At 39.8% G+C, this 27,185-nt stretch overlaps 1 protein-coding gene across 1 annotated transcript in view; it reads right to left on the reverse strand.

Moving 5' to 3' along the window:
• The window catches only part of CTTNBP2 (cortactin binding protein 2), a 186,382-nt gene that overhangs the window by 10,726 nt on the left and 148,471 nt on the right, over positions 1-27,185 (reverse strand). The window contains 8 exon segments of the mRNA XM_073328165.1: positions 774-875; positions 3,468-3,600; positions 4,579-4,639; positions 12,474-12,659; positions 12,982-13,187; positions 16,346-16,524; positions 24,866-25,053; positions 25,348-25,500. Coding sequence (XP_073184266.1) covers positions 774-875; positions 3,468-3,600; positions 4,579-4,639; positions 12,474-12,659; positions 12,982-13,187; positions 16,346-16,524; positions 24,866-25,053; positions 25,348-25,500 — 1,208 coding nt within the window.

Here is a 27,185-nt window from a genome sequence, read left to right on the forward strand (position 1 = left end):
CGTGCCAAGAGAGCAGTGCACTGAAACATACAACAAGTTCAGAGGGAAAGAAGTTAATCCCCGTTTAAAAAAAATAAAAGCTGATCTATGTCTTGTTTGCTCAGCCTCCTGTGCTATAATTGGTTTCAGGTTCTCAAAATTTCCACCAGCAGGAAGATTTCCACTCAATATCAGGCTGACTCATTTCTAGTTACGGAAGACACTCAGGAGGAATCTGGTTCAAACTGGCATATGCTTTGGTAATCACTAATAAGGATGACAAAGTAAACCGTGTTCAAGCAATTAGTGTCCAGAAGTAACGGGAATTTTGACTACTTCTGTTCATTTAATCATTTTAGCTTGTAAGGCTACTATGAAAATGTTGAGTGCTAGAAAAGTCCAAATTTCAGAAAAGTTTGATTAAAATAATTGAAATATCATGACTAGCTATGATACTTATTCAGTAGATATCATCATATAAATATGAAAATCACACATGGGCCAAACGCATACCTAGTTTAATAACCAATGACTTTGGTGGACACACACCAGGGAAAAAATTGGCCCACGGTGCCTGAAGTATGTTTCCTAAAAATTATGAATCATATCGGTTTACCAACCTGTCAATAAATACCTTTTGTCTCTAATTAACAGAGAATTCAAGGCATTTTAATCTTTCTGATTCCCACCAAGAACTCAAACATAGATTTGTAGTGAGCTCTAGAAAATGTTCAAAATAGTTTGTACACAGGTATTTTTTTACACTCTTATGAAACATACTATGCGTCCCATACCTTTTGTGACACCGATTTACTTGGATTAGTACTGCTTGCTGAAAATATAGGATCAATTTGAGAGCTTCTGAACATAACCAGCTCATCCTTAGAATCAGCAATCTAAAAGAAAAGAAAACAATATTTTGGAAGTCCTTTATATTTCATTTTGAAGATTTTTGGAGTCTATTTTTAATGCACATTTTACTTTGCATGAGAGATTATAAGAGTTGTGTGTAAACTTCAGAAGAATGATTTATAAATCCTCACTGTATCCAAGAAAAAAAGGGGAGCCAGATTCAATTTAAGTTTACAGAATCATAGAGATGTAGAGCTGGAAGGGATCTCCAGAGATCAACTAGTCCATTCCTCTTCCCCCCCGCCAAGTATACCTAGGACCATCCCTTACAGGTGTTTGTCTAACTTGCTCTTAAAAACCTCCAATAATGGGGATTCCACAACAACCCTTGATACCCTATTCCAGTGTACAACTGTTCTTATAGTTAGAAAGTTATCCTAATATCTAACCTAAATTTCCCTTGCTGCAGAGTAAATTTGTTTTACCTTCATTGGCTATAGATAACAGTTGATGACCATCCTCTTTATAATAGTCCTTAACATATTTTCATACTTATCAGAGACTTATCAGGAGACTTATCAGGTCTCCACTCAGCCTTCTTTTTTCATGCCCAGTTTTTTTAACCTTTCCTCACAGGCCAGGTTTTCTAAACTTTTTATCAATTTCGTTGCTCTGCTCTGGATTCTCTCGTTTGTCCACATCCTTCTTAAAGCATGGCATCCAAAATTGGACATAGTACTCTAGCTGAGGACTCACCAGCACTGAGTAGAGCAAAACAATTACCAATCACGTCTTACATACCACACTCCTGTTAACACACCACAGAATAATATTTGTCTGTTTTGCAACTGTATCACACTGTTAACTCAGATTCAATTTGTGATCCATTATAAGCCCAAGATCTTTTTCAACAGTACTACTGCCTAGCCACTTATTCCCCATTTTATAGCTGTGAAGTTGATTTTTTCGTCTTTAGTGTAATACTTTGAATTTCTCTTTATTCAATTTCATCTCTTTAATTTCAGACCAATTTTCCAGTTTATCAAGGTCATTTTGAATTCTAACCCGTCCTCCAAAGTGCTTGCAACCCCTTCCATCTTGGTGTCATCTGCAAATTTTACAAACATTCTCTCTGCTGCGTTATCTAAGTCATCAGTGGAATCTCAATAGATATATCCTCCCAGTTTGACAATGAACCATGACTACTCTTTGAGTACAGTTTTTCAACCATTTGGGCCCCACTGTATATTAATTTAATCTAGACAATATTTCCCTAGTTTGCTTATGAGAACATCATGTACAGTGTCAAAAATGTTACTAAATTCAAAATAAATCATGTCTACATCTTTTCCTCTATCTACTAGCCAGTAGCCCTGTCAAAGAAGGAAATTGGGCTGGGACAGCATGATTTGTTCTTTAATAAATCCACATTGGCTATTAGTTATCACCCTATTATACTATAGATTCTTACAAATTGATTGTTTAATAATTTTGCCAGTATCTTTCCAGTTACCGCAGTTAGGCTGACTGGTCTATAATTCCTGGATCCTCTTTGTTCCCCTTTTTTAAAGATAGGTACTATATATGTTTGCCATTCTCCAGCCCTCTAGGACCTCACCCATCCTTCATGAATTTCTGAAGATAACTGCTAATGGTTCCAAGATTTCTTCAGTCCTAGGGTGAATTTCATCAGGCTCTGTCAAATTTAATACATCTAATTTCTTTAAATATTCTTCATCTTGTCTTTCCCTATTCTGGCTAGGATCCAGTTGCCGTCCCCTAAGATATGCCTTTTAAGATAGTCACAACCAGTAAACACATTTTAAAGGTGTTAAACCCTGTCTACACAAGTGTTTGAAAATGTTAGTTAAAATGAGTTAGCTAACATGCTTTTAAACCATCTATTTTCCCTAGGCCAGACATGGTCTTGGAGTGAATCCCTGCTGAGATGCCAAGGGATTAGCTGGTGCAGCTTCAGTGCATCTGGCTCATAGCATACAGCTGTTAAAACCTAACTGCACAGAGAATTATATAAAACATGATTACAAAGCTTCCCACCACAAATATTTCTTAATTAAAAGTTTGTTGGTATCTGAGATCACAGAGAATGTGCAATAAAGCAAAATCGCTGGAAAAGTTTAAACAACCAGGGAATTGTTTATGGAAATCCTTGGTGTATAATTAGGTATAATGGGATTATGGTCAGCAAAATAAGTGTACAATGTGCATCAGAAAAGCTTTATATTGCTATTAGACTATGAAATAGTCTCCCAGTGGAAGTAGTGAAAACACAACTGATTCAATCACTTAAAATTAGGCTGCTGAAAGCAATAGAAAATATGATGTGGAGAGCAACAATGCATTGAAGCAGATTATCTGATAGAACTTTAGCTTCTCTAAATTCATCGCTCAATACATTTTAGCATTCACTGCAAATTCCTGAGTGTATGACATGACATTTAAGGTTAAACTTTTTTTAAAATAAAATAAATCATAAAATCTATCACACATATAATATATTAGTCTATTTTAGCACATCTAGAGTTAATGAAAAAGTATTTTAAAATCTAAGATCTATTATGGATTAAACAACTGCATATGATTATTATGTAAATTATTTAAACCCCAGTGTTTACCTTGCTTATATCAGACTCTGATTTGCTGGAACACATACTTTGAAGTTCCTGCACAAGATCTACTTCATCATCAGAACCAAGGGACAGCCTTTGCTCCAGATTTAACACTTTTAGCTGCTCATTCTCTGAAGAGCTATGAAAACAAAACAAGAGACAAGACATCTGAAAGTGGGCTATGGCACATAATTAATATATTTATACACACACACAGGGCACAAGGAAATGGTATCCTCCTTTCACAAAGATTGCATAACTACACTGTCTATTCAGTAACACCCCTACTTTAGGATGTAGCAACAAACAGAATGGAAATAGCATCCAGTTTAGGCATCAGTAGTTGTCAGTCTTTAATTTTGTTGCTTCATAATAGACCCTCTTCTACCCAATTTAATCTACTCTCTCCACTGTTTCAGCAAAGGATGCTTCCGTGTGACAAGTATAAATGCCATTTGACAGGAGAGTTTTTCTTTCTTTTGCCTACACCAATTCAGTGCTGCAGCCATCCTCCCACGCTCCTTTTTTGGAACTATTCCTAACTATTTAGGAGCCACTGCTAGAAGCACAAAGGTTTCTGTGCTCTGCAAAGATGTGAATTTAAGATCTGGAGTTGTCTCCTGCATATGGTAACATAAAATGCAGTCCCCTTGGACCATTTGCTCAGTAGCTACTTAAAGACATTCCATATCATTTAGAGTAAAATGCACGTATTATACAAACTTCAGATTTCCATTCAGTAGGCTGAAAAAGCCAGAAGGTCTTCTTTGTACACCTCTAGATGAAAAGACAGCCTTATGCTTTTTATAAGCCAAAGTAAGAGGAGTTTTATATAATATTCCCCAAGTCCTAGAAAATTCTAATAATAAATAAAGGAACATACTCTGTGGCAAGGTTTGAGCTACTGAAATAGGTTCTAAATTATAATTAAAAGCCTTCAACACCTCTCCTCCCCCCCCAAATTAGAATTAAAAAGCCTATACTTCTTCAGCTTTGAACCCAAAAGTAACCATACCAAACGTAAACCATCCACTTACTCAGAAGAGTGAACTGGGTTTTGACATAGTAGTATCTGTCATCTTTGCTAAATACTACAAGAATAAAAAACCTGACTTACTTTTTGATAAGAGAAGCCATTTTGTTGCAATTCTGTTGCAACATGTTCTTTGTTTTTATACCTGCACAAAAGGGAGGGAAGTTAACTTGTTATACTTAGCATAATTCTATTATTTTCTTCATTTTAAAAGCTGTAATGAATAGGCAAAACATATTCCTATTTTCTGATCATCAGCACACCCCGTGTCCTGTCAAGATCATGTTAAGGCCCCATGGCCCTATTGCAATTGCACAAAGAGGCCTGAGCGGGGGCCAGGATCTGCCCACTTTCTTGAGCAGGTGTGGTATAGGTAGTCTTTTCCCCACCAAGTTCTGCCAACACAGTGACTACTGACACCAGTATGGTCCTCTCAAAAAGAAGGAAACCAACCCAATTCATCATTACTTGTTATCAGAGTGAGCCTTTGAACTCAGAGGTGAAAGGCTATTAAAATGAAATCCACTGTCCCATTTTGTCTCAATTTCCCTCCAAATGTTTATTCTTAATATACGTTACCAAGAGTGCAAGAGGATCCTTAGATACAAAGTATGACAGCAATAACCTTATCACCTTGAGCTGTGTTCACATCAACTCTAAGAAATTAAGCAGGATTAGATCTGGTCAGAATTTGGATGGAAGACTACCAGTCTGCTTCAGGAAGTGTTAGTGACAATTCAGAAATAGCACTCTTCTCCCTTTCAGAGTAGTAGCCGTGTTAGTCTGTATCCGCAAAAAGAAAAGGAGTACTTGTGGCACCTTAGAGACTAACCAATTTATTTGAGCATAAGCTTTTGTGAGCTACAGCTCACTTTGTTGGATGCATGCAGTGGAAAATACAATGGGGAGATTTTATATACACAGAGAACATGAAACAATGGGTGTTACCATACACACTGAAAGGAGAGTGATCAGGTAAGGTGAGTTATTACCATCAAGAGAGAAAAAAAACCTTTTGTGGTGATAATCAAGGTGGGCCATTTCCAGCAGTTGACAAGAACATGTGAGGAACAGTGTGTGTGTGTGGGGGGGGAAATAAACGTGGGGAAATAGTTAAAACTAGGCATCAATATTTGGTGGGAATAGATTTTTCCATTTTTGCAGTATTAATTTTTTATCAGCATAAGATGCTTAATAGCCATGCTACCTTGTTACCAGGTAATCTCCCCCAGGTACCAGGAGCATATCCAAGAATGAACTTAAGGGAGAGGGCTCCATCTTAGCTTCCAATATCAAACTGGTCCTTTGATCCCCCCTCACCCCCAAACTCACACCAGAAATTCTTGATACAGGGGCACTTCCAAAACATATGAGCTAATGTGACACCAAGGGAGTTACACTTAAAATAGTGGCCAGCATTTATGAGATCCGTTATCACTAGCCTATGTGGTGATCAGTGTATTTGAAAAAGTGTCTTTTGGTGAATAAGCCATAGTTTCAAATCTGTAGTTGCTTTTTTAACATTAGATACAATTGTATTGAAGGGGGTCCATGATAACTGTGTATCCAAACTGCTATTTCAAGCAACTCTCAAAGTATCAATCTTTGACAGAGTTTTTTGGGACTGGGAATCATAAAAGGATACCTCTGGCTGAGTAAATCCATTCCATTGCATCCGGTCCAAATACATTTGTAAGTAAATGCTTTAACTAGAGATATTTTCATGCTCCAGAGCAGGGCAAGCCAAATTATTGCTGAAGACCTAAAAATGGTTTCAATTTATTTATTATCATCAATTAGCTGTAACACAGTTATAACTCCTCTCTGTCCATCCAATTCCTCCACACCAAGGTTTTGCCACTCATTTTAAAGACAGGATTGCTCCACAGGATCACCTCTACATGGAAGAATGGATGGAAGCAGAATTTTCTGGCCAAGTTTGACCAAGCTTGCCTCCCTCATTGTTGTGGGAACTCTGGAGCCATCAAATCTGCCCTAATACGATCCTGCAATGCCTGAAAGGAAGGTAGGGTTTACAAATTCTTGTTCAACGTGAACCCAAAGAGGAATGTGTGTGGTCACATCTAATAACCACAAAGATGCATGAACTAACAAAAAGGAGATATAAATAATTTTCTAAGCTGGGAACATGAAATCCTCACAGACTCAGGGACGTGTAATTTGTTCAGAGCCCAAATAACCTGCAACCCAAAGGAATGTTCTTAAATTATTATTGAATTTCTTAAAAACAGTTTGAGGAATAGAAATAGGGACATACAAAATTCTAGGAAGGACATTAATTTTACCGGACACACTGAAAGTTAACAAACTCCATCTCCCCAAATCATTAACCACTTGTGCAGTAACTGGTTCTATATTTATTTTAGGGATGTCCTGAATATTTTTGGGGATCAGTATTCCTAAATACTTCATATAAGAGGATTGCCATTGAAAATCCCAGTTTGAGAAAAGGCTTTTGTGGACATATTTGTTAATGCACAAGATTTCTGATTTACCTTAATTAATTTTACATCCTGAATTTAAACTTATTAACAGTGTTAGAAGGTTAGGAATGGTAATCTTAGGTGTAGATACAAGAGCATCATCCTCATAGAGCACAATTTAGTTCTCTGTTTGGCCCACCGTAATGCCATAAATATTTTGATTTGCTCAGATGACAATGGCTAAAGGTTCTAGAGCTAAATCAAAGAGAAAAGGAGAAAGGGGGCAGCCCTGCCTCATACCTCTCTGTGATGGAAATAGGGCAGAAATAATACTATTGGTAACTATCCTGGAAGTTAGATTGGAGTATAAAAACTTAATCCAAGAAATAAATTATATACCAAGTCCAAAATTTTGCTAATATGTAAAAGAGGGTATGCGTTGAAAAGCTTTTTCAGCATCTAAAGAAACAACAGCTAAAGATTCTTTAGAATCTCTCTAAGTGGCAATATTATCAATCAGATGATGCAAATTATCGGAGCAATGTCTGTTATGGAAGATTTGTGTGTGTAAGGAGTAACAGTGCTTTGTCCCATTTATTGCTACATACCACACAGTCAGATATTAATAAACAATGTCAACAGTTTTATGCAAGCTATATTTAGCTGAAGAGGGATCAGTAAAGATGCCCTAGATAACATTTTTAGCAGATTGCCTCTGCCACAGATCTCTGATACCCCTCTAGAAATTGTGGAACTGACTATAAAAGAAATGAAGGCTGGAAAGACTCCTGGCACAGACAGGTTCCCAACTGAATTTTTACAAAAAGTTCTCTGAAACCTTAACACCTACATTATTGAACATGTTCAGTGAGACCAAGAATGAGCAAACTCTCCAGCCTACTCTAAATGAATTGTAATTTCAGTTATTATTACACCCAGGAAAGACCTTGGACTATGTAGCAATTATCGTTAGCCTTTTGCTTAAGTCTGTGTGCCCACAGCTTGCCAGCTCTCTCGCCAGATTCCCAGTAGTTTTGCTTGAAACAGAATAAAGCAAACTCTGTTTTTTGGGACAGAAGTGTATTGATTTCAATTCTGTGTTCTCTCCATGTCTTTTTATAGAAGGCATAAGAGATGATATGGCCTCTGATGAAGGCTTTAAAGGTTTCCCAAAGCGTGGCAGCTGATGAAGTGGTGGGGGCACGTGTGTTTTTTTTTAAAAGTTCTAACTCTTGTTGGAGAGAGTTAACAAATGATGTATCAAACAGTGGAATGGTATTTAAGCTCCACATTTTAGATAGGGGTATATACCCTGGGGGCCTAACAGACAAATGTGCCCATATTTAAAAAAGGGAAGAAGGAGAATCCAAGGAACTACAGACAGGTCAGCCTCACCTCAGTCCCTGGAAAAATAATGGAGCAGGTCCTCAGGATACCCATTTTGAAGCACTTGGAGGAGAGGAAGGTGATCAGGAACAGTCAAATTGGATTTACCAAGGGCAAGTCATGACTGACCAACCTGATTGGCTCTGTGGATATGGGGAAAGCAGTGGATGTGATATACCTTGACTTTAGCAAAGCTTTTGATATGGTCTCCCACAGTATTCTTGCCAGCAAGTTAAAGAAGTATCGATTGGACGAATGGACTATAAGGTCGACAGAAAGCTGGCTAGATCATCGGGCTCAACGGATAGTGATCAATGGCTCCATGTCTAGTTGGCAGTCGGTATCAAGTGGAGTGCCCTAGGGATTGGTCCTGGGGCCGGTTTTGTTCAACATCTTTATTAATGATCTGGATGATGGGATGGATAGTACTCTCAGCAAGTTCGCAGATGACACTAAGCTCTGGGGAGAGGTAGATAGGCTGGACGGTAGGGATAGGGTCCTGAGTGACCTAGACGAATTGGAGGATTGGGCCAAAAGAAAGCTGATGAGGTTCAACAAGGACAAGTGTAGAGTTCTGCATTTAGGAAGGAAGAATCCCATGCACCGCTACAGCCTGGAGACCGACTGGCTAAGAGGCAGTTCTGCAGAAAAGGACCTGGGGATTACAGTGGATGAGAAGCTGGATAAGAGTCAGCAGTGTGCCCTTGTTGCCAAGAAGGCCAACAGCATATTGGGCTGTATTAGTAGAAGCATTGCCAGCAGATCGAGGGAAGTGATTATTCTGCTTTATTTTGTACTGGTGAGGCCACACCTGGAGTAGTGTGTCCAGTTTTGGTCCCCCCACTACAGAAGGGATGTGGACAAATTGGAGAGAGTCCAGCAGAGGGCAACAAAAATGATTACGGGGCTAGTGCACATGACTTATGAGGATAGACTAACGGAAACTGGGCTTATTTAGTCTGCAGAAGAGAAAAGTGAGGGGGGATTTGATATCAGCCTTCAACTACCTGAAGGGGGTTCCAAAGAGGATGGAGCTCAGCTGTTCTCAGTGGTGGCAGGTGACAGAACAAGAAGCAATGGTCTCAAGTTCCAGTGGGGGAGGTCTAGGTTGGATATTAGGAAACACTGTTTCACTCGGAGGGTGGTGAAGCACTGGAATGGTTACCTAGGGAGGTGGTGGAATCTCCATCCTCAGAGGCTTTTAAGGTCCGACTTAACAAAGCCCTGGCTGGGATGATTTAGTTGGTGTTGGTTCTGCTTTGAAGTGGGGACTGGATTAGATGACTTCCTGAAGTCTCTTCCAACTCTGATATTCTATGATGCTATGAAATATATTTAGGAGCACAGTCAGCTATAACAATAGCACAAATGCCATAATCAGTGAAAGAACTGATCAAGTCTTCTCACACTAAGAAATAGTCCAATTCTGAATAAGTTGAATGAGCTGCAGGAAAAAAATCAAACAAATAAACAAAACAAAAACCTATAGTCTTTAGCCATTGGATTATCCAATCTCCACACATCCTGTAAACCTAAATCACCCATGTATGTAGGTATGAAGTACCTGACAAGTAATCATGTTTTTATATGGAGATGGAGCAGATTTATAAAGGACTGAAAGAAAAAAAGAAAAGAAAATGAACATACATATCATTCAACTACCACCTATCAACTTATTTAGAGCAGCCATATCAGATCTCAGAGAACAATACATAAATTACATATAGTCAAATCATTCCATATATATCTCCTCCTGTGAGGGAGGAGTTTGCAGATTTTTGAGGTATTTTTCTGCCTTCTGAGGGGACCTGAATGATACTATCTTGTTGCCATCTTTAATATTGAACATTGCCAGATATTTAATAAAATAATTCTAGTCCATCTTCCTAGCCAATTGTTGTGCTTGGTTAAAAGCTGCCCTCACTGCAACCATATCACAGGGATAATCTTGAGCTTATGCTCAAATAAATTTGTTAGTCTCTAAAGTGCCACAAGTACTCCTTTTCTTTTTGCGGATACAGACTAACACGGCTGCTACTCTGAAACTTGAAAAAGCAGTATTTTAATTGCTGGTTCTCCCCCAAGAGCTCCTTTTTTCCTCTGGATTTTTGCAATATAAGCTCCTTAGTGGTAAACTTCAGGAACTACACAATCAATGCTCTGGGCTGACCTCCTGGAGCTGGCGGGAAGGGCTATGGCCCAGTGTGCCCACTCAATTTCAAAACAAAAATTTACCAGCAGATCCAACAACTTAGTTAGGGACAAATTCAGAGGGTTTGCCTTTTCTTATTCCCTCAGGGACACCCACAATTCTTGTGTTACATTGTTGTGAGCCATTGTCTAGATCAATTGGCTTGGTCTCAGTAGTCTTGATATCATTACAGTTCTTCATAACCTGGAATTTGTTCTCTTTGAGACTATCTTCCACTTCAGAAGTTCTGTGTTCTACTTCCCCATTCATCTGGATAGAGCATGTAAGGGAACTCTGAAACTGAGGCACAGTGGTAGGGTGGAAACTAGATTTAATTTCAACAGTCTCTGCAGCCATCTGTTGCAATACAACCATCAGCTGCGCTCCATCAGATTCAGGCACCATTTTGTTTGCAGAATCAGGAAGGCAGATCTCTATTTTTTCAGTGTTTTCAGATTTGGAGAGGAAGATGCAGAGCTAGAGGGCACCTTGGGGGTTTCAGCAGTCAGGCACAATATTTCTTGGGGTTGGGGATGGTGGGTTTAGGGGATGATGTTCAGGGATTCCCCATGGACTACTTCAGAGCTCAAGCAACCTGCATCCACCTTGGTTACAGCACCCTCTGAAGTCCTCTCTGTGCTGTTTAAAAAATGCTATTTTTTGTATTCCAGAAGTAGTTGATTTTACATATCGATAATGCAATCCGTGTATAATTTATAGTTAACCATTTACTGGCTGATTCATGATCTCTGGGTGACAGGCATTATAAATTTATAAATGCCACTTATTAATTATATCTGCCACACTATTGTAGCTGCATTAAACCAGTTATCAACTATATAGTAACCTCTTATGTAAGGAACTGTGGAAGCCTTTGTTACGGCTTAGCTAGGGAACTTCCGCTTTCTCAAGGCCGCCCGGTCACTGCAGGACATGGAGAACCAACTGTAACCAGTTTTAGGCCGGTTTTGTCTGCCTTGCATGGCCCGTTGCCAGGTAGCGGAAAGCCCCCTTAGGAAAGTACCTAATTATATATTCATGAGCTGTTTCTGTGTACTGCTTATTATGGCTCGCTGATTGCCCCTTCGTCGGACTCCGTCCCAGGCAAAGCTCCGGTGTGCTGGGTTCTCCGCCTCTGTGACAGCAATGCTTGGAGTCCCCATTGCAAGTGTGTCACTAACCTTCAATAAAGCCAATAACTCACTGCTTAGCTGCATGTGGGTCTCGTTTTCCAGAGTACCTCTGCTAGCCTGCGGTGCTTCGAACGCCTTGGCCTAGAACATCTTAGAACCTCTAAAATACAATGTCTTTCCCTATGTGAACTCTGGATTTTTTTGAATTTATTTTTGGCAATGAAGAGGAAACCTTAGAAAAAACCCTGCAATTTAAAAACCAGAGACTTTTGCCCATCTGATAATTTTGAGGTAGAGGAAAGAATGCCACCAACTGCATCTCCACCATCATTTCCTACAGTCCCTATCTTATTCTTTGGAGTTCTCCCATTCAATTCCAAAACTGGCTTGATTCCACTTAGCTGGCAAAAGTGAAAAGATCATAGATTGAGAAAGTATGTCTGATTTTTATGATAACCATTTACATTATTGTTGTGTATATATAAAAAGCATGTAAAACAATGAGATTATTTAACTGACATACTTACTATGTCATTTAACACTTTATGTGCTATAAATAACAGGAAGGACATTTAACGAGAACAAAAATAAATTTAAGTAGGCTATTGCAAAAGTACCAGAAAAAGAGCAAAAGAGTTGAACAATTTTCAAAAGACATGAACATTAAATGCACCTTGTTTTTGCTGAGAATTAAAAGGAAGTTCAAACATGAAAAAAATAAAAACCAGTTTATTTCCAGGGTCATATCTACTCATCTCAAAAAAACACCCTCCCCCATCACAAAAGACTAACATGTTTTCCGTGGTCCCAAATAACAAGCTTTACCTTCTGTATTTGCCTCCTGCTTACTCCATGATTGGGAAGATGAATGGCCTGACTTCTTACGAGGACTTGTGCTCACCTTTCTCCAGGAAGCATTCTCTCCTCTTTTCTTATTACAATTTTTGTAGCTTGAAACCATGGCTAAGGGGAAATTTCCTCCTTTAAAGTCTGCTATGCATCTATCCAGATCTGAAACAATATTAATACACATTTTAAAAAAAATGCTGAGTGCATTGCAGCATTTAGAGATATGCAGTTAGCAAAGAACTAACATGGCCTCTAAGATTTCTCATCACTATTCCATTCAATGGGATCAAACTCTTTTAATCACAAGACTTACCATATCTGTGAAATTACTGTTATGTACTGACGTCTTCTCTAAAGTGCTTTGAGATATACTGATGAGAAGTGCTACATTTATTTAAAAAAAAATCATTAAATAATGTTAATCCTGCTTAAGAAATTCCAGTATATAACTGCTTGCTTTCTAGCTGAGCTTGTTCACTGTTACCTGTTCGTGGAAGAGGACAGCCATGCAGAACAGCTTTGTTTAGCAAGATACTGAGAGCTGCTTTAACTACAGCCTGTTGGCCTTGACTAGGACTTTTTTTGGCTGCTGTCTGTCCCAGTGCAGACGGTCTCTTCACAGACACTCTGGAGAGTATTGCTTCTTGAACTCTGGGAGCAATGACAGTGTTCCATAATTTGGACAGCCACCTTGAAGCATACAGAAAACTTTACAATCAGGACAAGTTATCAAACATGTTTTACACATAACTTATTTATTAAAGATGACTTACAAGTAGGGTAGGGAAATGGATTTTGTGCCTTTAATTTGTTTTTGTTTTAACATTAGAAACTGACATCTTTGGTTAGCCTGACCAAAAGAGGAAGCGGCTTGCATTTTTTATTGTTGTTAACAATTTAACTCAAATGCTTGTCCAAAGAGTTAGAAGAAAAGTGGTTTCCATTAAAATTTGATATCCTTCTTTCTTAATTTGAGGTCTGAAATACCACCCTCTCCCCAATCAGCGCAAGGCAGAGGGATGATGTTTGGTCAAACTAAAATGCATGATGCCCAAACTCCCAAATAAAGGGAAGGAGGGAAAGTTGGAGCAGGTAGCGCCTCTAATATCAGTTGCATAGAGAAATGTGCATGAGGAAGAGGCTTTCTCTGCCTGCCCCTTGCTGGTCTGGGGATGGGGGAGGGAATGGAGAAACCAGTTAGCTATTATGCTCCTTCCCCAAATTTGAAACCTGTCCAGGACTTCATGAGCCATATTGTTTTATGACTGCTCTGCCTTCCTTTCCTGTAGTTGATGTATACTAAGCTGTGCTTCAGGATGCAGTGGTCTGACCACTTGTCTGTTTTTGGAATCAGAATGGAATTTTTCCTCGTTGGGTCAAACTGGCAACAGTCTGGTGATTTTTTTGCCTTCCTCACAGCATTGTGGAGGCACAGCTGGGTTAAAAGAGAAGAAATAGCAAATAATATTAAGAGATAATATAGGAATGTTGTTTGTCGCAACTTGCTGCTAGTGTATAATGCAGATAAAGGCTATACAAGATCAGCTCCCAAAGGAAAATGAGACCCGGGACTTTGCAGATGAACTTGGGCCTATAAAGAGAAGGGGAACGTGAAGTCTTTGCAGACCCAGGTCCCCTTTGACACTCTGTACCCACATCCTTCCATGTGCAGGGGATGACAGGCTACAGAAGTGAACAGCATATGAAGGGTAGGCTGAAGAGCATCTATCTTGGTTATTAGTTATATGATACAAGTCCTGTTAACCTGCAGCCAGTGAAATGTCTGGTATGTGAGGGGTGGTCATATAACACCCTCCCTATTGTTAAGTTAATAAAGTTGCATCTGGCCACTTAAGTCAGTCCTTGTGTCTGTTTTTCATTCTGGCATCTCCTGCTCAAGCTCCCCAAATACATGAGATACTATTAAGTCCTACAATATAAACAAACGCTAGCCTTGAGCCTATTTGATATTTCTAAGGTATAAGTTTTAAAACAAGGGGGGTGATGGGAAAGAAAGGGTTACGAAAAGTCTCTTTCACACCTCCTTTATACATCATAATGAAACAAAACAAAAAATTCCCTTTGGAAGATGACACTTAATTCTCAAGACCAAGGACAACAGAAATACAAGGGCATAGAAAATCAGCAAGATGGAACTGGAGTCTTCCGAATTTACTTGTTCTGCTCTCCAGAATCTAAGGGCTTGTCTACACTTAAAATGCTAAGCCGCTGCAGTTGTGCCACCGTAGTGCTTCAGTATGGATGCTACCTATGCCAATAGGAAGATTCTGGCATTGGTGTAGGTAATCCACCTCCTTGAGACACAGTAGCTAGGTTGACTGAAGAATTCTTCCATCAACCTAGAGCTGTCTAGACAGGGACTTAGGTCAGCTTACCTACACCACACAGGAGTGTGGATTTTTCACATCCCTGACAGATGTAGTTAAACTGGCCTAATATTTTAGTGTTGACCAGGCCTAAGTTGCCACTTTCAAAGGAGGAAGGTATAACACACTTCTGGCTGCAAAAACAGCTGCCACTGATGTCTTGCTGAGCATACTGTTCAGGCGGATAGGTTGAAACAACAGCACCCAGTGAGCCATCAATGAAACCTAATTATCGCCATTTAAATCCCAACACTATTAATTACCACACTACCAAGCAAGATATATCCAGTAAGTATTCATTGTAGCTATGTTTATTTTTATTGTTTATTCCCTGACAAAAACTACATTAAGATGGAGTTAAGGTTGAAAGTACATATCAAAAAGTTAAGGGTAAAAACCAACATTACAGCGATGCTGTAATTATCCCAAAACTACATATTATCCCAAAACTAGTTAATTCAGAGTTAAGGTTACACTTAAAATAAATCTAAATCCATTATGGTTGGAAATTTATAGTTAAAGTACTCCAGCAACTTTAACTCTGTCCTGTTGTGATGCCATGCAATAACCACATAGTTAAGATTAAGGCATTTCAGTGTTTAAGGTCCCAGATTAGATTTAACTGATTTTTATAGACACAGATTTTTTTCCATATTGCCCATGCCCAATGCCATAACTGATTCATTGTGTAACAGTAACAACCATTAAGCTTCAAGCAGATACCAAATCCACATTTGGATAATGATATTTTGGGGAGACACCTGGTGGGGATTGGGACATCTTTGGGATAGAAGAGGGTGGAGGGAAAATGCAAGTAAATGAGCTTTGGACGTAATAACAGAGTGACAGGAAGGAGTCAGGCAGCTGCAGGAGCTCGGCAGAGGAGACTGGAGCCAGGGGCCAGGCAGGATCTGGAGGAGACTAATAGTCAGGGTCTAATAGTGGCATTAGTGAGAGTGTAGGAAAGCAGGCTGGACAATGTGTTTGGAGGAGTTTTGTATGAATATGCCAAGTAGCCAGACTGGCACACAAAACAAATATGAACTGAAGATTCATTGACTATCTAATGTAGCCATGCAGTGTGTTTTAGCTGACAGTTATGAATCACAAATATGTTAGCTATTTCCCTATTCTTTTGATTAATCACAAACATGTTTTCAAAAGTGTTGGAACATAGGCTCTTTTCAGAAGCAGAGTATGTTGATTTAACATACCAAACAATTGTGACATTTTCAGGAAAAACAGGAAACTTTGTATGTTTTCTGCACAATTTTACTGGCTGTTTAATTTTAGGCTATGCACACCATAGTTTTAATAACTGTAACTAAAAGATGATACTTCTATTTTCAAGATCATAAAAATATCTTATTGGATTTGGGAAACACATGATCATTATGTTCATAAATATTTTTAGTACCTCACTATGCCTTAACACTGGCAATCAGGGAATATAAATCTTACTTCAGTGTGACTTGGCCATGCCCAGGCTCCATCGGACAAGAGAAGAAATGTTTTGGCCCTATGAGTGCTTCAGGTGCACCTAAACGGGATAAGCAGGAGTTCAGCTGGTGCCAAACGGCAAGAATCCAGTCTATGATCTTGCACACTGGATCACATGGAAGGGGCACTTTACCTCTGAACTACAAAGACAGAAAAGACAAAGGGTTTGACATAATTTCATACCTTTATCAGGAAGGAAAGGGATCGGCTCTTTGGCATGTTGCCCATTGTGAAATCAGGTACATTTCAAAAACCACTTAATATACCTCATCTAAATAATCAGGAAAAGAAAGATTAAGACGATCAAATCTTCATTGAGTATCCTGAACTGCTGCATTAAATCTTATTGCCTTAAACATATATTAAACACATTTTCATAGAAACAAAGAGCTCAAATAACTTTGTGAACATAGTCAAAGAAAAAAGCTCCAGTGACCTAGAACGTGCAAGTTACACATACCACCAGACACACACGCACGTGCAAAAGAAGAAACAAAGCACAATGATATAAATAATAAGAAGCTTATGTATTCCTACAGAGAATAACATACAGATGACTGATGCTACTGTTTAGTAACCTCACTTTGACAAGCTGGGGCTTACACAGATTTATAAAACATGCAGGTTCTTTTTTAAATAAATAAGAGTGATACACTTGGGAATGACATTTTTCCTAAATTAACATTTCATGATATCTAGGCATCTGGACTTAAATAACTTGCATGTTAGTATTCCTAGTGAAAATGAAAAATCTGCGAAGGTGAAAATCCCTATGAAGCTCAGGTGCTAAGATCACATGAATGCTGAACTGTCTTGTTGGCTCTAGAGGGTTTATATTCAAAATGCAAAATGTGCTAATTTTAAAATGACATGCAGTAAAACACTTGGTTTTCATAGGATCACAAATCTCTTCCTGGTGCTTAGAAATTAAAAATCAAAAAAATAAAATCTCCCTACTCTTTGTTTAACAATACAGCCAAATAAAGGTATGCACTGTGATTATTTTATATTGTCCCACAATATGCATCTCACTGTGTAAGATTATGGCAAAGATTATGGCAAAGATTCTTTGTTTTCAAATTGTAGGTAAGATTGGACTCTTGGCACTACCAAGTAATTAGGAAAATATTTTCCACCAGTTGAATTCATTTTAGTCACAACATGTAGCTAACGTAGACAGATTCTTTACTATGTTATACATAAGGCTGTGTATATGAAAAGAAAAGAAAGAAAATCACAGGCCACGATTTTGTTGAGGTAAACTGCTACTTTCAACATTTGCCACAACTTTTTTGCAATGCCACTCACTCAAATATGGCCCAGACTCCCCTCCATCATAACCTGGTACGGGCAGTGAAAGTGGTGGATAAGGAAGATGATGGAGCCTGGCCAAGGTCCCTGGGGGGCTCGCCCTGCTTCCTGCCCCTGGCTCTGGCTCTGCCAAGTGCTGCCACTTCCACTCAGTCCTGCTGGCCTCACAGTATGCCCAGATACAGTTCCAGCTTCACCCGGTGGTGTGTATTGGGCCTGCTCTGAGCAGCAGCAACTCCTGTGAGACCCTGAGGACTTTTCTTCCATTGTCTCTCCACCCACTCCAAGGGACAGGCTTAGGGAGGCCTCAGTGAGTGGGGATGGGTGCAGGCTGAGGCTTGTGCCTCCTAAAGGGCTTGGAGAGAAGAGCACCAGTGGTGTCAGCCACCTACAGGGCATCCACAGATCTCTGAGCTGGGGCTGACTTTAAGGTGCAGGGGATTGCCTCCCCCCTGCCTCACCCTTTCTGCAGACTGGAGGAATGGGTGGAGGTGTTATCCAACCCCTGTTAGAGAGTAAAGGACCCTACTGTCAACTTGACATCTAGTCAGAGTTTAGTCCTACACAATGCCCCACCTCCCATCCACCTACACACACCTGCACCCCAAACAGCAACTTTAACAAACTGCGGCCATAACTTTTGGACCAAAAAAAAAAAAAATCACAACTGAGCTAGAGAAGTGTGGTTAAGTGAGTCTTGATGGCTCAGCAGACTGGTCATCTACTTTCATTTCTACGCAGCCTCTCATTTTTAAATTGTTAGATCAAATGTAAGCTAGGTTATTAGTGACTGGAAAATATTGCCATTCTGTGGATAGTCTCAGCCCAATTTTTCCAAAGAGAGAGGTCAGCTTCACAAATACCTCTACATCAAATACAGCTATGAGACTTGCCAACCTTGGAGTATGTCTAGCCAAGGAAAAATGGTCATGGAAGGAATAAATCCCACCTTCTTTGTGCAAATAATTTCATGCTGTCACATGATCTGTCAAAACCTGAAGTATCTTGTGTTCAGTCTCAGGCAGAAATGACATTAGAGCTAACCTGACTGCTCTCAGTTCTAAGATACCTATATGCAGATTCTTTTCATTTGGTGACCACAGTTATGACTAATAGCCCCCATCACAGTGTAGATGCATCAGAGGTCAATAGTACTGAAGGTAGAGGGAGATTGAAAGGTATACTCATCATCGTTACATTTAGAGCACATGTCGACCACATCAGTGCTGTTAACACCTGCTGTGAAGTTATCAATTTGCAATGCACATTGTCAAAGCTTGGTTTGTAATTTCTTGCTAGCCAGTATTGCAGGTCTCACATCCAAAGATAAGCATATGGGGTCATTGAGGTGACTGATGCTAAGAGACCCAGTACCCGGAGTAAAAGGGTATTGACTTATCTTTTTCCTGCCTCATTGGTTCCATAGCTCTTGCTTTCAGAGTTGCCTCATTTGGATCAACATGACTGGATCCGAAGAAGAATGTCTCCTTATTCTACCATGAGAATCTGTACTCAGGATAAGTTCTTTGAAGACCCTCTGGTCAGATGGGTCTTTCTCATGTTGACTAGCTCTTTGCAAAGAGGCTGACACCAATGAGGACTAAGCGCTCATGTTTGCCTCAACAGTGATTTCCTTTTGTAGTGGATTGGCTCTGGAAACTGAGACTAACACCACAGTAGTTTTCCTCTTTGGATCCTTCCCACTTATGGATCCTTTAATACTTGGTACTACGGTGGAGAAATTGTTGTTCTTCCCTGCAGACTTGCCTAGAGCTGATGCTGGTCACTGAGATTTGTTTGAACTTTGTACTCACTCACTCAGTTCTGGGTGGTTTTGCTGACAATGATTCTTGTAATAAAATTGCTTGAAGCCTGTTTTGTCTCCTTTTTTTGCTCACATTATAAAAGTCGAGCAAACTGAGCATTCTGACGTTGAGTGTCCCTCATCCAAACATGCCAGACATCTGGTACATTCGTCGGGTGCTAGAAACTACCGGACACGACACACAACTTTTAAAACCAGGCTTTCTAGCCTTTGGTTCCGCTATCTCAAAACCAAAGATTTACAACTAACTTAAACTAATACTATTTAACAAACTACTAATTCTAGCTATAAAATTATTATCTAGCTAACAAGGTACAGAGCCATAAGCTCCCTGGAGCATTTCCTGATCTGTTCAGCTGGTCACAGTTGGAAGGAACGGAGGTGGCTGGAGCGCCATGTCTCTTTTGTACCCTTGCCCTGGAACATTCAACATTCACTGACGGGAGAGGTGCGGGAGGCATGTAACCATTCCAATAGCTGCTGCTAACTAGGGTTCTACTGTTCAGCTGAACCGGTTGGAGCATCTCATGGATGGGAATATGCATAGGACACTTAAAAAAGAAACACAAAATATTTCAATTAGAATATCCTGCTGTGGTGCCTCATGGGAGTTGTAGTTTGGTTTCCCTATGTCCCCATTGTCTTTGATGGGCTGGCACCCCAGCTAGACTACATCTCCCGTGATATACCATAGCCAGAGACTGAGGATGCAAATGGTTTCCTCACTATGAGGAGAGATCACAGAGCATCATGAGAGATGCAGTCCAACCAAGGAGCTCAGTCTATAGAAGAAATTGGGAGCAATGAGGTATCATGGCAGCATTTCCAAATTGAAATTATTTTTTTTGCTAAAACATTTTATTTTTCAATTTCTCACTGAAAAGTCAAAATTGTTCCCTGATCTATCTTATATCTACCTTAAGGTTTTAGACTTAAGGTAGATAGTGCAAGTTGTGCTTAAAAGAGAATTAACTGATCATGGTCATCCCTAGAAGGCAGCCTCAGTGTGTTATTCAATCTGAAGACTAACTGAAATCAGTTTTGTTTTCTGTACAAATAGTTTAACATATTTATGTACAAATAGAAGCAGAAGTTGGGAACAACAATGCGGAAAAAACATCTTTAAAAAGTTATTTTATTTTATCTAACTATTATTTAGGAGGACTCAAAAGTGACATTTCCACAAAGTGACCTAATATAAATATATTTATGACAGTTTGCTACTATTAAAATCAATTTAATTCTGTAGCTTTGTTTCCCAATGTACTGCCGCTATTCTTTCTTGCAAGTCCCAAAATAGATATTTCAACCAAGACATACTTTTTGTTTTGGGGCAGTAGATAAAAAGGAATTATTTTTGTGAGAAAGAACCTTTTCTTCTAAATCTAACTACTATACAACTCTGTGATCTATATTTGCAGCAAACATTTGCAAATTCCTGTAAAGATATTGGGTAAAATGCTGACCCATTGAACATAGTGACAAAACTCCCATTGACTTCAATAGGACCGGAATTTCAACGTTTCCAAGACCATTGATTTGAACAGATCTGTACCAGATGCTTGATTTGAACTCATTTTCTAAAACAGAATATTCGAAAAAATTCAGATTGCCAGAAACTGAAAAGCATATTAACAATTTTCTTTCATTAATAGTTATGCACACTGTCATACAGCATTAATTTATGATTCTATACTTTTAAAGCTAGAGACAAGTAACGATGGCCTGAATCTCACAAACCGCAGTCTTCACACAAAATGAGCAGTGCACACCCAACCCTCAAATGCACCATCCGTGCACTAAAGATCACTACTATGTCAGGAGCCAAGCTGCCAAGGAGATGACCAGTGATCAGATCCCCAGAGACATCAGAACTAGATGGGGAGCCTTTTAGAAGTAGATTCTGGCAAGCTACTGGTAGTCACAGGCCAGCTAAACTCTTCAGGTTTTGTTGCTTGCTGAAAAAGGGATTAGAACCCTTGGTTTCTAATATTGTTGAGGCTAAGAGTTCTGTGCTGAGTAGTACTGAGCTCCCTTGAAGCCAACTGATGAGGTAAAAGCTGTCTAAGAAAGGTCTTTCCCTTCCCTTCCCTCCAAAGGAGGAACTAAAGAGCAAGACACAGGTCCAGAGGAATGGAGTATGGCCTTTCTTTCCTTCACTCTCTGTACTATGGCCTCCTCCTGCTCCCCAAACAAGTTGTCTCCAGTGTAAAACCAGTCCTAGATCTTTCTTCAGGTATAATCTGGAAACCTGCAGCCAAGTCAACTAACAGGCATCCAATCCTAAAGGTTGTTTTATGAAAGAGAGTTTAACACTAACCACTATGTGGTTCAGGAACCTATGTCCCATTTTCAAAATTGATTGAGACACTTTGGACCAGATTTTTAAAGGTATTCAGGCACCTAAAGATGCAGACAGGTGCCTTTAAAAATCTGGTCCAAAGTGTCTCAATTAGGAGCTTAAGTCACTCTTGAAAATGGGACTCTTGAAAATAGGACTTAAGAGCCTCTTAACATTTTACCCCTTGTCTTTACTCTCTGTGTAAATATAATCTTCATCATTAATGGCAGACATGAAGGGTAAAATACACTACTAAATTTTAATTCACAGACCAAAAAAATCACAGAAATTCACGTATTAAAATAAATTCTACGAGTTCCGTTGCACTGTAAAAATAAACAATTCACACAGAAAAAAGTATATGAAAGGAATTAGCCTTTTGAAATAAGTAATTTGAGGACATTCATAATGGATAGAGAAACTATTTAAGGCTTCTCAGTCAATTTTAAGCACAAGTGGATTTAGCAAGTATGGCATCCCACAAGCACCACTTTTAGCATCAGAATGATTTGTCTAATTTAAAAAGTTATATAAATATTGCCTCATCACAGCATCTCAGCACCTCATAATCATTAATAGATTTTATCTTCGAAACACCTCTCTGAGGGAGAGAGGTATTATTCCCATTTAACAGGTAAAGGGAAATCAGGCACAGGGGTAAGACTGGTGATTTAACCAAGATCATTCAGAAAGCCTGTAGCTGAAACAGGAATTGAACAATAGGTCTTCTGAATTCCCTATCTTTTCCAGAAATTGAACAACAGATCATCTTTTCTACTCTGACAGCAACCTGTTCTTCTTCAGGCTATCCAAGGTTATCTTCCTTTGCAGATGTTCTGACCAAGCTCCCATTCCAAACCCCCATATTTCTCAACTCTGCAATGGCTGCCATCTTGTTAGTATTATCTGTTACCAAATAGCTTTCAAAGAATTCCACAACTCTGCTCCTGCCTATCTCTGCCCTTATTCCCAGCTGCTTCTTAATACTCAATTTTTTCTCCTCCTCTTGTGTCCTTTTCCTACTCATGTATATCTTACTGCATACTGCCTTTCAGCTCAGAACAAACTTCCAATTTATAGAATCATAGATTCTTAGGACTGGAAAATGACCTCAAGAGGTCATCGAGTCCAGTCCCCTGCACTCATGGCAGGACTAAGTATTATCTAGACCAGCGATTCTCAAACTTTAGCAACTCGAGGACCCCCATTTTGATTTAAAATTCTGGGGACCTCCCATGCCCCCCCCCGCTCAGCCCACACTCCAACCCTTCCCCCAAGGGCCCCACCCCTGCCCAACCTCTTCCCGCCCCCCCCCACTCACACCATCCCCCCTGCCTCCATCGCTCGCTGTCCCCCACCCTCACTCACTTTCACCAGGCTGGGCAGGGGGTTCGGGTGCAGGAGGGGATGCCGGGTGTGGGCTCTGGGAGGGAGTTTGGGTGCAGGAGGGGGCTCTGGGCTGGGGTAGGGGTGCAGAAGGAAGTGCAAGGTGCAGGCTCTGGGAGGGAGTCTGGGTGCAGGAGAGGGCTGGGGCACGGGGTTGGCGGGCAGGAGGGAGTGAGGGGTGTGGGCTCCAGCTGGGAAGTGCTTACCTCAGGTGGCCACAGTTCCCAGACAACGGGAGTTGTGGAGTCGGTGCTCAGGGCGAGGGCAGTGTGCAGAGACCCCCTGAGCCCTGATGTGCCAGCCGTTTCCGGGAGCGGCGCAGAGCCAGGGCAGGTAGGGAACCCTGCCTTAGCCCTGCTGCACTTTTAGAGCCTAAAATCTCCCTGTTTGGCTTCAGTAGCCTCCGGGAGATAGAGAGAGGGGGAGTAGTAGAGGGAGGACTTGATCAGCGGGGCTCGCAGACCCCCTGGAGTATCCTCGGGGACCCCCATGGGTCCGCAGACCCCAGTCTGAGAAACGCTGATCTAGACCATCCCTGACAAGTTTTTGTCTAACCTGCTCTTAAAAATCTTCAATGATGCAGATTCCACAACCCCCCTAGGCAATTTATTCCAGTGTTTAACAACCCTGACAGTTAGGAAGTTTTTCCTAATGTCCAATCTAAACAGCTCTCGTTGCAATTTAAGCCTATTGCTTCTTGTGTTATCCTCAGAGATTAAGGAGAACAATTATTCTCCCTCCTCCTTGTAACAACCTTTTATGAACTTGAAAATGTTATGTCCTCTCTCAGTCTTCTCTTCACCAGACTAAACAAACCCATTTTTTTCTATCTTCCCTCATAGGTCATGATTTCTAAACCTTTAATAATTTGTGTTGCTCTTCTCTGGACTTTCTCAAATTTGTCCACATCTTTCCTGAAATGTGGTGCCCAGAACTGGACACAATACTTCAGCTGAGGCCTAATTAGCATGGAGTAGAGCGGAAGAATTATTTTTCTGTGTCTTGCTTACAACACTCCTGCCAATACACCCCAGAATGATGTTAACTTTTTTTTTCCAATGTATGCTAAGCCCTTCCTTTTCTCCAAATTGCTTCTGAAAACGCTTTTGTTCTGTTAAGCCTAGCAGAGATACACAGGACACTTAACTGTATCAGATCCACTTACATCTTTAGATTGTAGACTCTCTGGGAAAAGACTTCTATTTTTGCTTCATATTCTATTACCATGTACAGTTACAGGATTATAAACACCTTCAAAGAGATCTTTTTCATGTAGATATTTGCAAACAAAAGGTAACTACCTTTACTACTGTCTGTGGCAGCCCTGTGTCTTTATGCCAATCAAGTGAGGTCATGCTAATTAACTAATAACTATATTTATAGACATGGTACATTTATCCTTCTAACTGACTTTTGTTTGTTTTTAATGTTCTGTAACATTGTTATTTTAGTGTAGTTTTTGGTGTGGAATAGTTATGATATTGTATGCTCACAAGTTTTTTAAATAAAAGGGTCACTTTTTCTGAACAATTCACTATGTGGCTGGCTATTCTTTCGGCAATAGCACTGCATACTTTCTTCTGAACAAAATACTGTAGCCAATTTCAGTGTTTCTTACCTTATTTATAACTTTCCTTCTTAAAAACCTTTGAAGCAAGCCATGGATTGGTTCCCCATCCCACCTTAGTTGAACCCAGCGGAAATGTTGCTGAACCAACAAGTCAGAGCCTTGGAGACGAGACTTTGCAATTGTCCCCATTAGAAAGCAGTTCTCATGAAAGTAATATGCATCAGGCACACCATTTGCTAAAAATGAACCAAAAGACATTTTACTGCAATAATCAAAAGCTTTCCTACAATCTACGTAAATGATTATTAAAAGCAAGCAGCATTATATATGTTTCTAATAAATGCAATTAAATTACAAATAAAAAATAACTAACATTTCTCACATACAGTTGAGAACAGATAGTTTGAAATTATATATAAAACCAGCAAAACTATAGAATCTTAATCCTCAAAATAAACTCTCCACACATTATTATATTAAACCTGTATTATTATAAAAAATATTTCTCTACTCAACTTTGTTTTTAATACCTTTTTGAAAAGTGCAAGGATTTTCAGAACCACGATTCTCAAGAGGTGCCAGAAAGTCTCCCAGTAAATCAAATAATGAAGCTTTTTCCAGATTCTCTAAAATCACAATGGTTTTCTTGCTCACAGAAAGCTGTTTCACTGGGACCAGACAAGCTGTAACAAAAAGAACCCATTAATATCTACTTGTGCAAATTACTTTTTATTTACAAATATTACATTTAGCATTAGCATGCTGCTTGAGAAACTTTTTTTTATTTTTGCCTTTTAAAATTATGGGGAAAATAGTACAGATTGAATGGATTATGCAACATTTAGTGTTCAAAAACGAAATGGAAATACCAAACAGCAGGGGAAAAAAATTATACTATATAGTAAGAAAAGAATGTTTTTTGAAGTTATTATATAAAGAAAGAATCCTAAACTGAATACCATTTCATCTTCACATTTACTACTAACTTCAGTATCCTAATACAATGATCCCTGCTTCAGAGGTGGAGAAGAAAAGATGCTGAGCCAAGAAGATCTCTGGGAATGTGCTTGTTCCTACTCGTTCTGGTACACCGTAAAGCCTACACCAGTACACAAGGCAGTGATGTAATGGTCATTCCAGATTCATAAGACACTCTTTTTTCCCACACTGTGTTAGTTTGCCTTCCCTGAACTGACTCATGGGGACACTACCCGCTCTGCATTCTAATTCCTCCTCAAGACCCACCTCTTATGTGATGCCTATAGGAAACCAGCCAATTAATGATAGCTAGGTTGAGGCATAGTTGGGGATAGTTGCCTCTTTATCTATAACATCAAAAAAATTGCAAAATGTATATAAAAATTGTATACATGTGATTATATTCCACCCTCCATCTTGCCTAATCTTGGTTTGCCATTTGTTTTCTTAGACCATAAACTCTTCAGGGCAGAGATGTGTCTCTCTCTCTCTCTCTCTCTATATATATATGCATGGTACCTACCAGAATGGTACCATACTCTGACTAAGGCATCTGTGTGCCACTGCAATATAAATATAAAACAATAAAAACAACAAATTGTCTAAGATTGAATTTCAGCTGCCATTGTGTTACCTACTGACCCAACGTTGTTAGACCTTTTTGAGGTTTCTCACAATCTTTAGTCTTTAAATAACTGTGTCAAGCACAATTTTGCTACTTCACTGTTTTTTTCTTTTTCTTTTCAGATCATGAGTAAATATATGAAAGTCAAATCAGTCCTAGTACAGGTCCTTGGAACTTTCTACTATTAACCTATTTCCATGTCGAAAATTAACCATTTATCCTTTAACTTTGTACTTCATTGCTTAAACATCTGCTAATGCATGACACTAGGGATCATAGGCTCTAAAGGCATGTCTGTTCTTTACAGGCCCCTATTATGTGCCACATGGCTAGTCTTTTGGCTATGCATTTTTAACTAGCTTCCACATTCCTAAACTGCCTTTCCTAAAGTTAGGATGATCCCTCCTATGAGCTAAGTTTCTTCTAAGTTGTGCGGCCATGCAGCTACCTATTTAGTGCTGCGCAGGCGCTCAGGACTGAGGTGGGGAGAGGTGCCTCTTCCCAAGCCCTGGACCTGCCATGGCACCCCTCCCTCTTCCCCAGCTCCAACCCAGCCTGGCTCCGAACCTGCTTCGGTCGGCAACAGGTGGCCTCCCCCCAGCCTGCTGCAGCCAGGGGACATGCGCCTCTCCCCACCAGCCCAGGTGCTGCTGCGGGGAAAGAGCTGGAGGGGAACCCTCTCTCCCCACTGTAGCCCCAGGGAGCTCCACTGCACCCCTGCACCCCAACCCTGAACCCCACATCTCCAGCCTCACCCCAAAGTCT

This window comes from Lepidochelys kempii, chromosome 1 (genome assembly GCF_965140265.1).
Source record: "Lepidochelys kempii isolate rLepKem1 chromosome 1, rLepKem1.hap2, whole genome shotgun sequence".
Classification (NCBI taxonomy): domain Eukaryota; kingdom Metazoa; phylum Chordata; order Testudines; family Cheloniidae; genus Lepidochelys; species Lepidochelys kempii.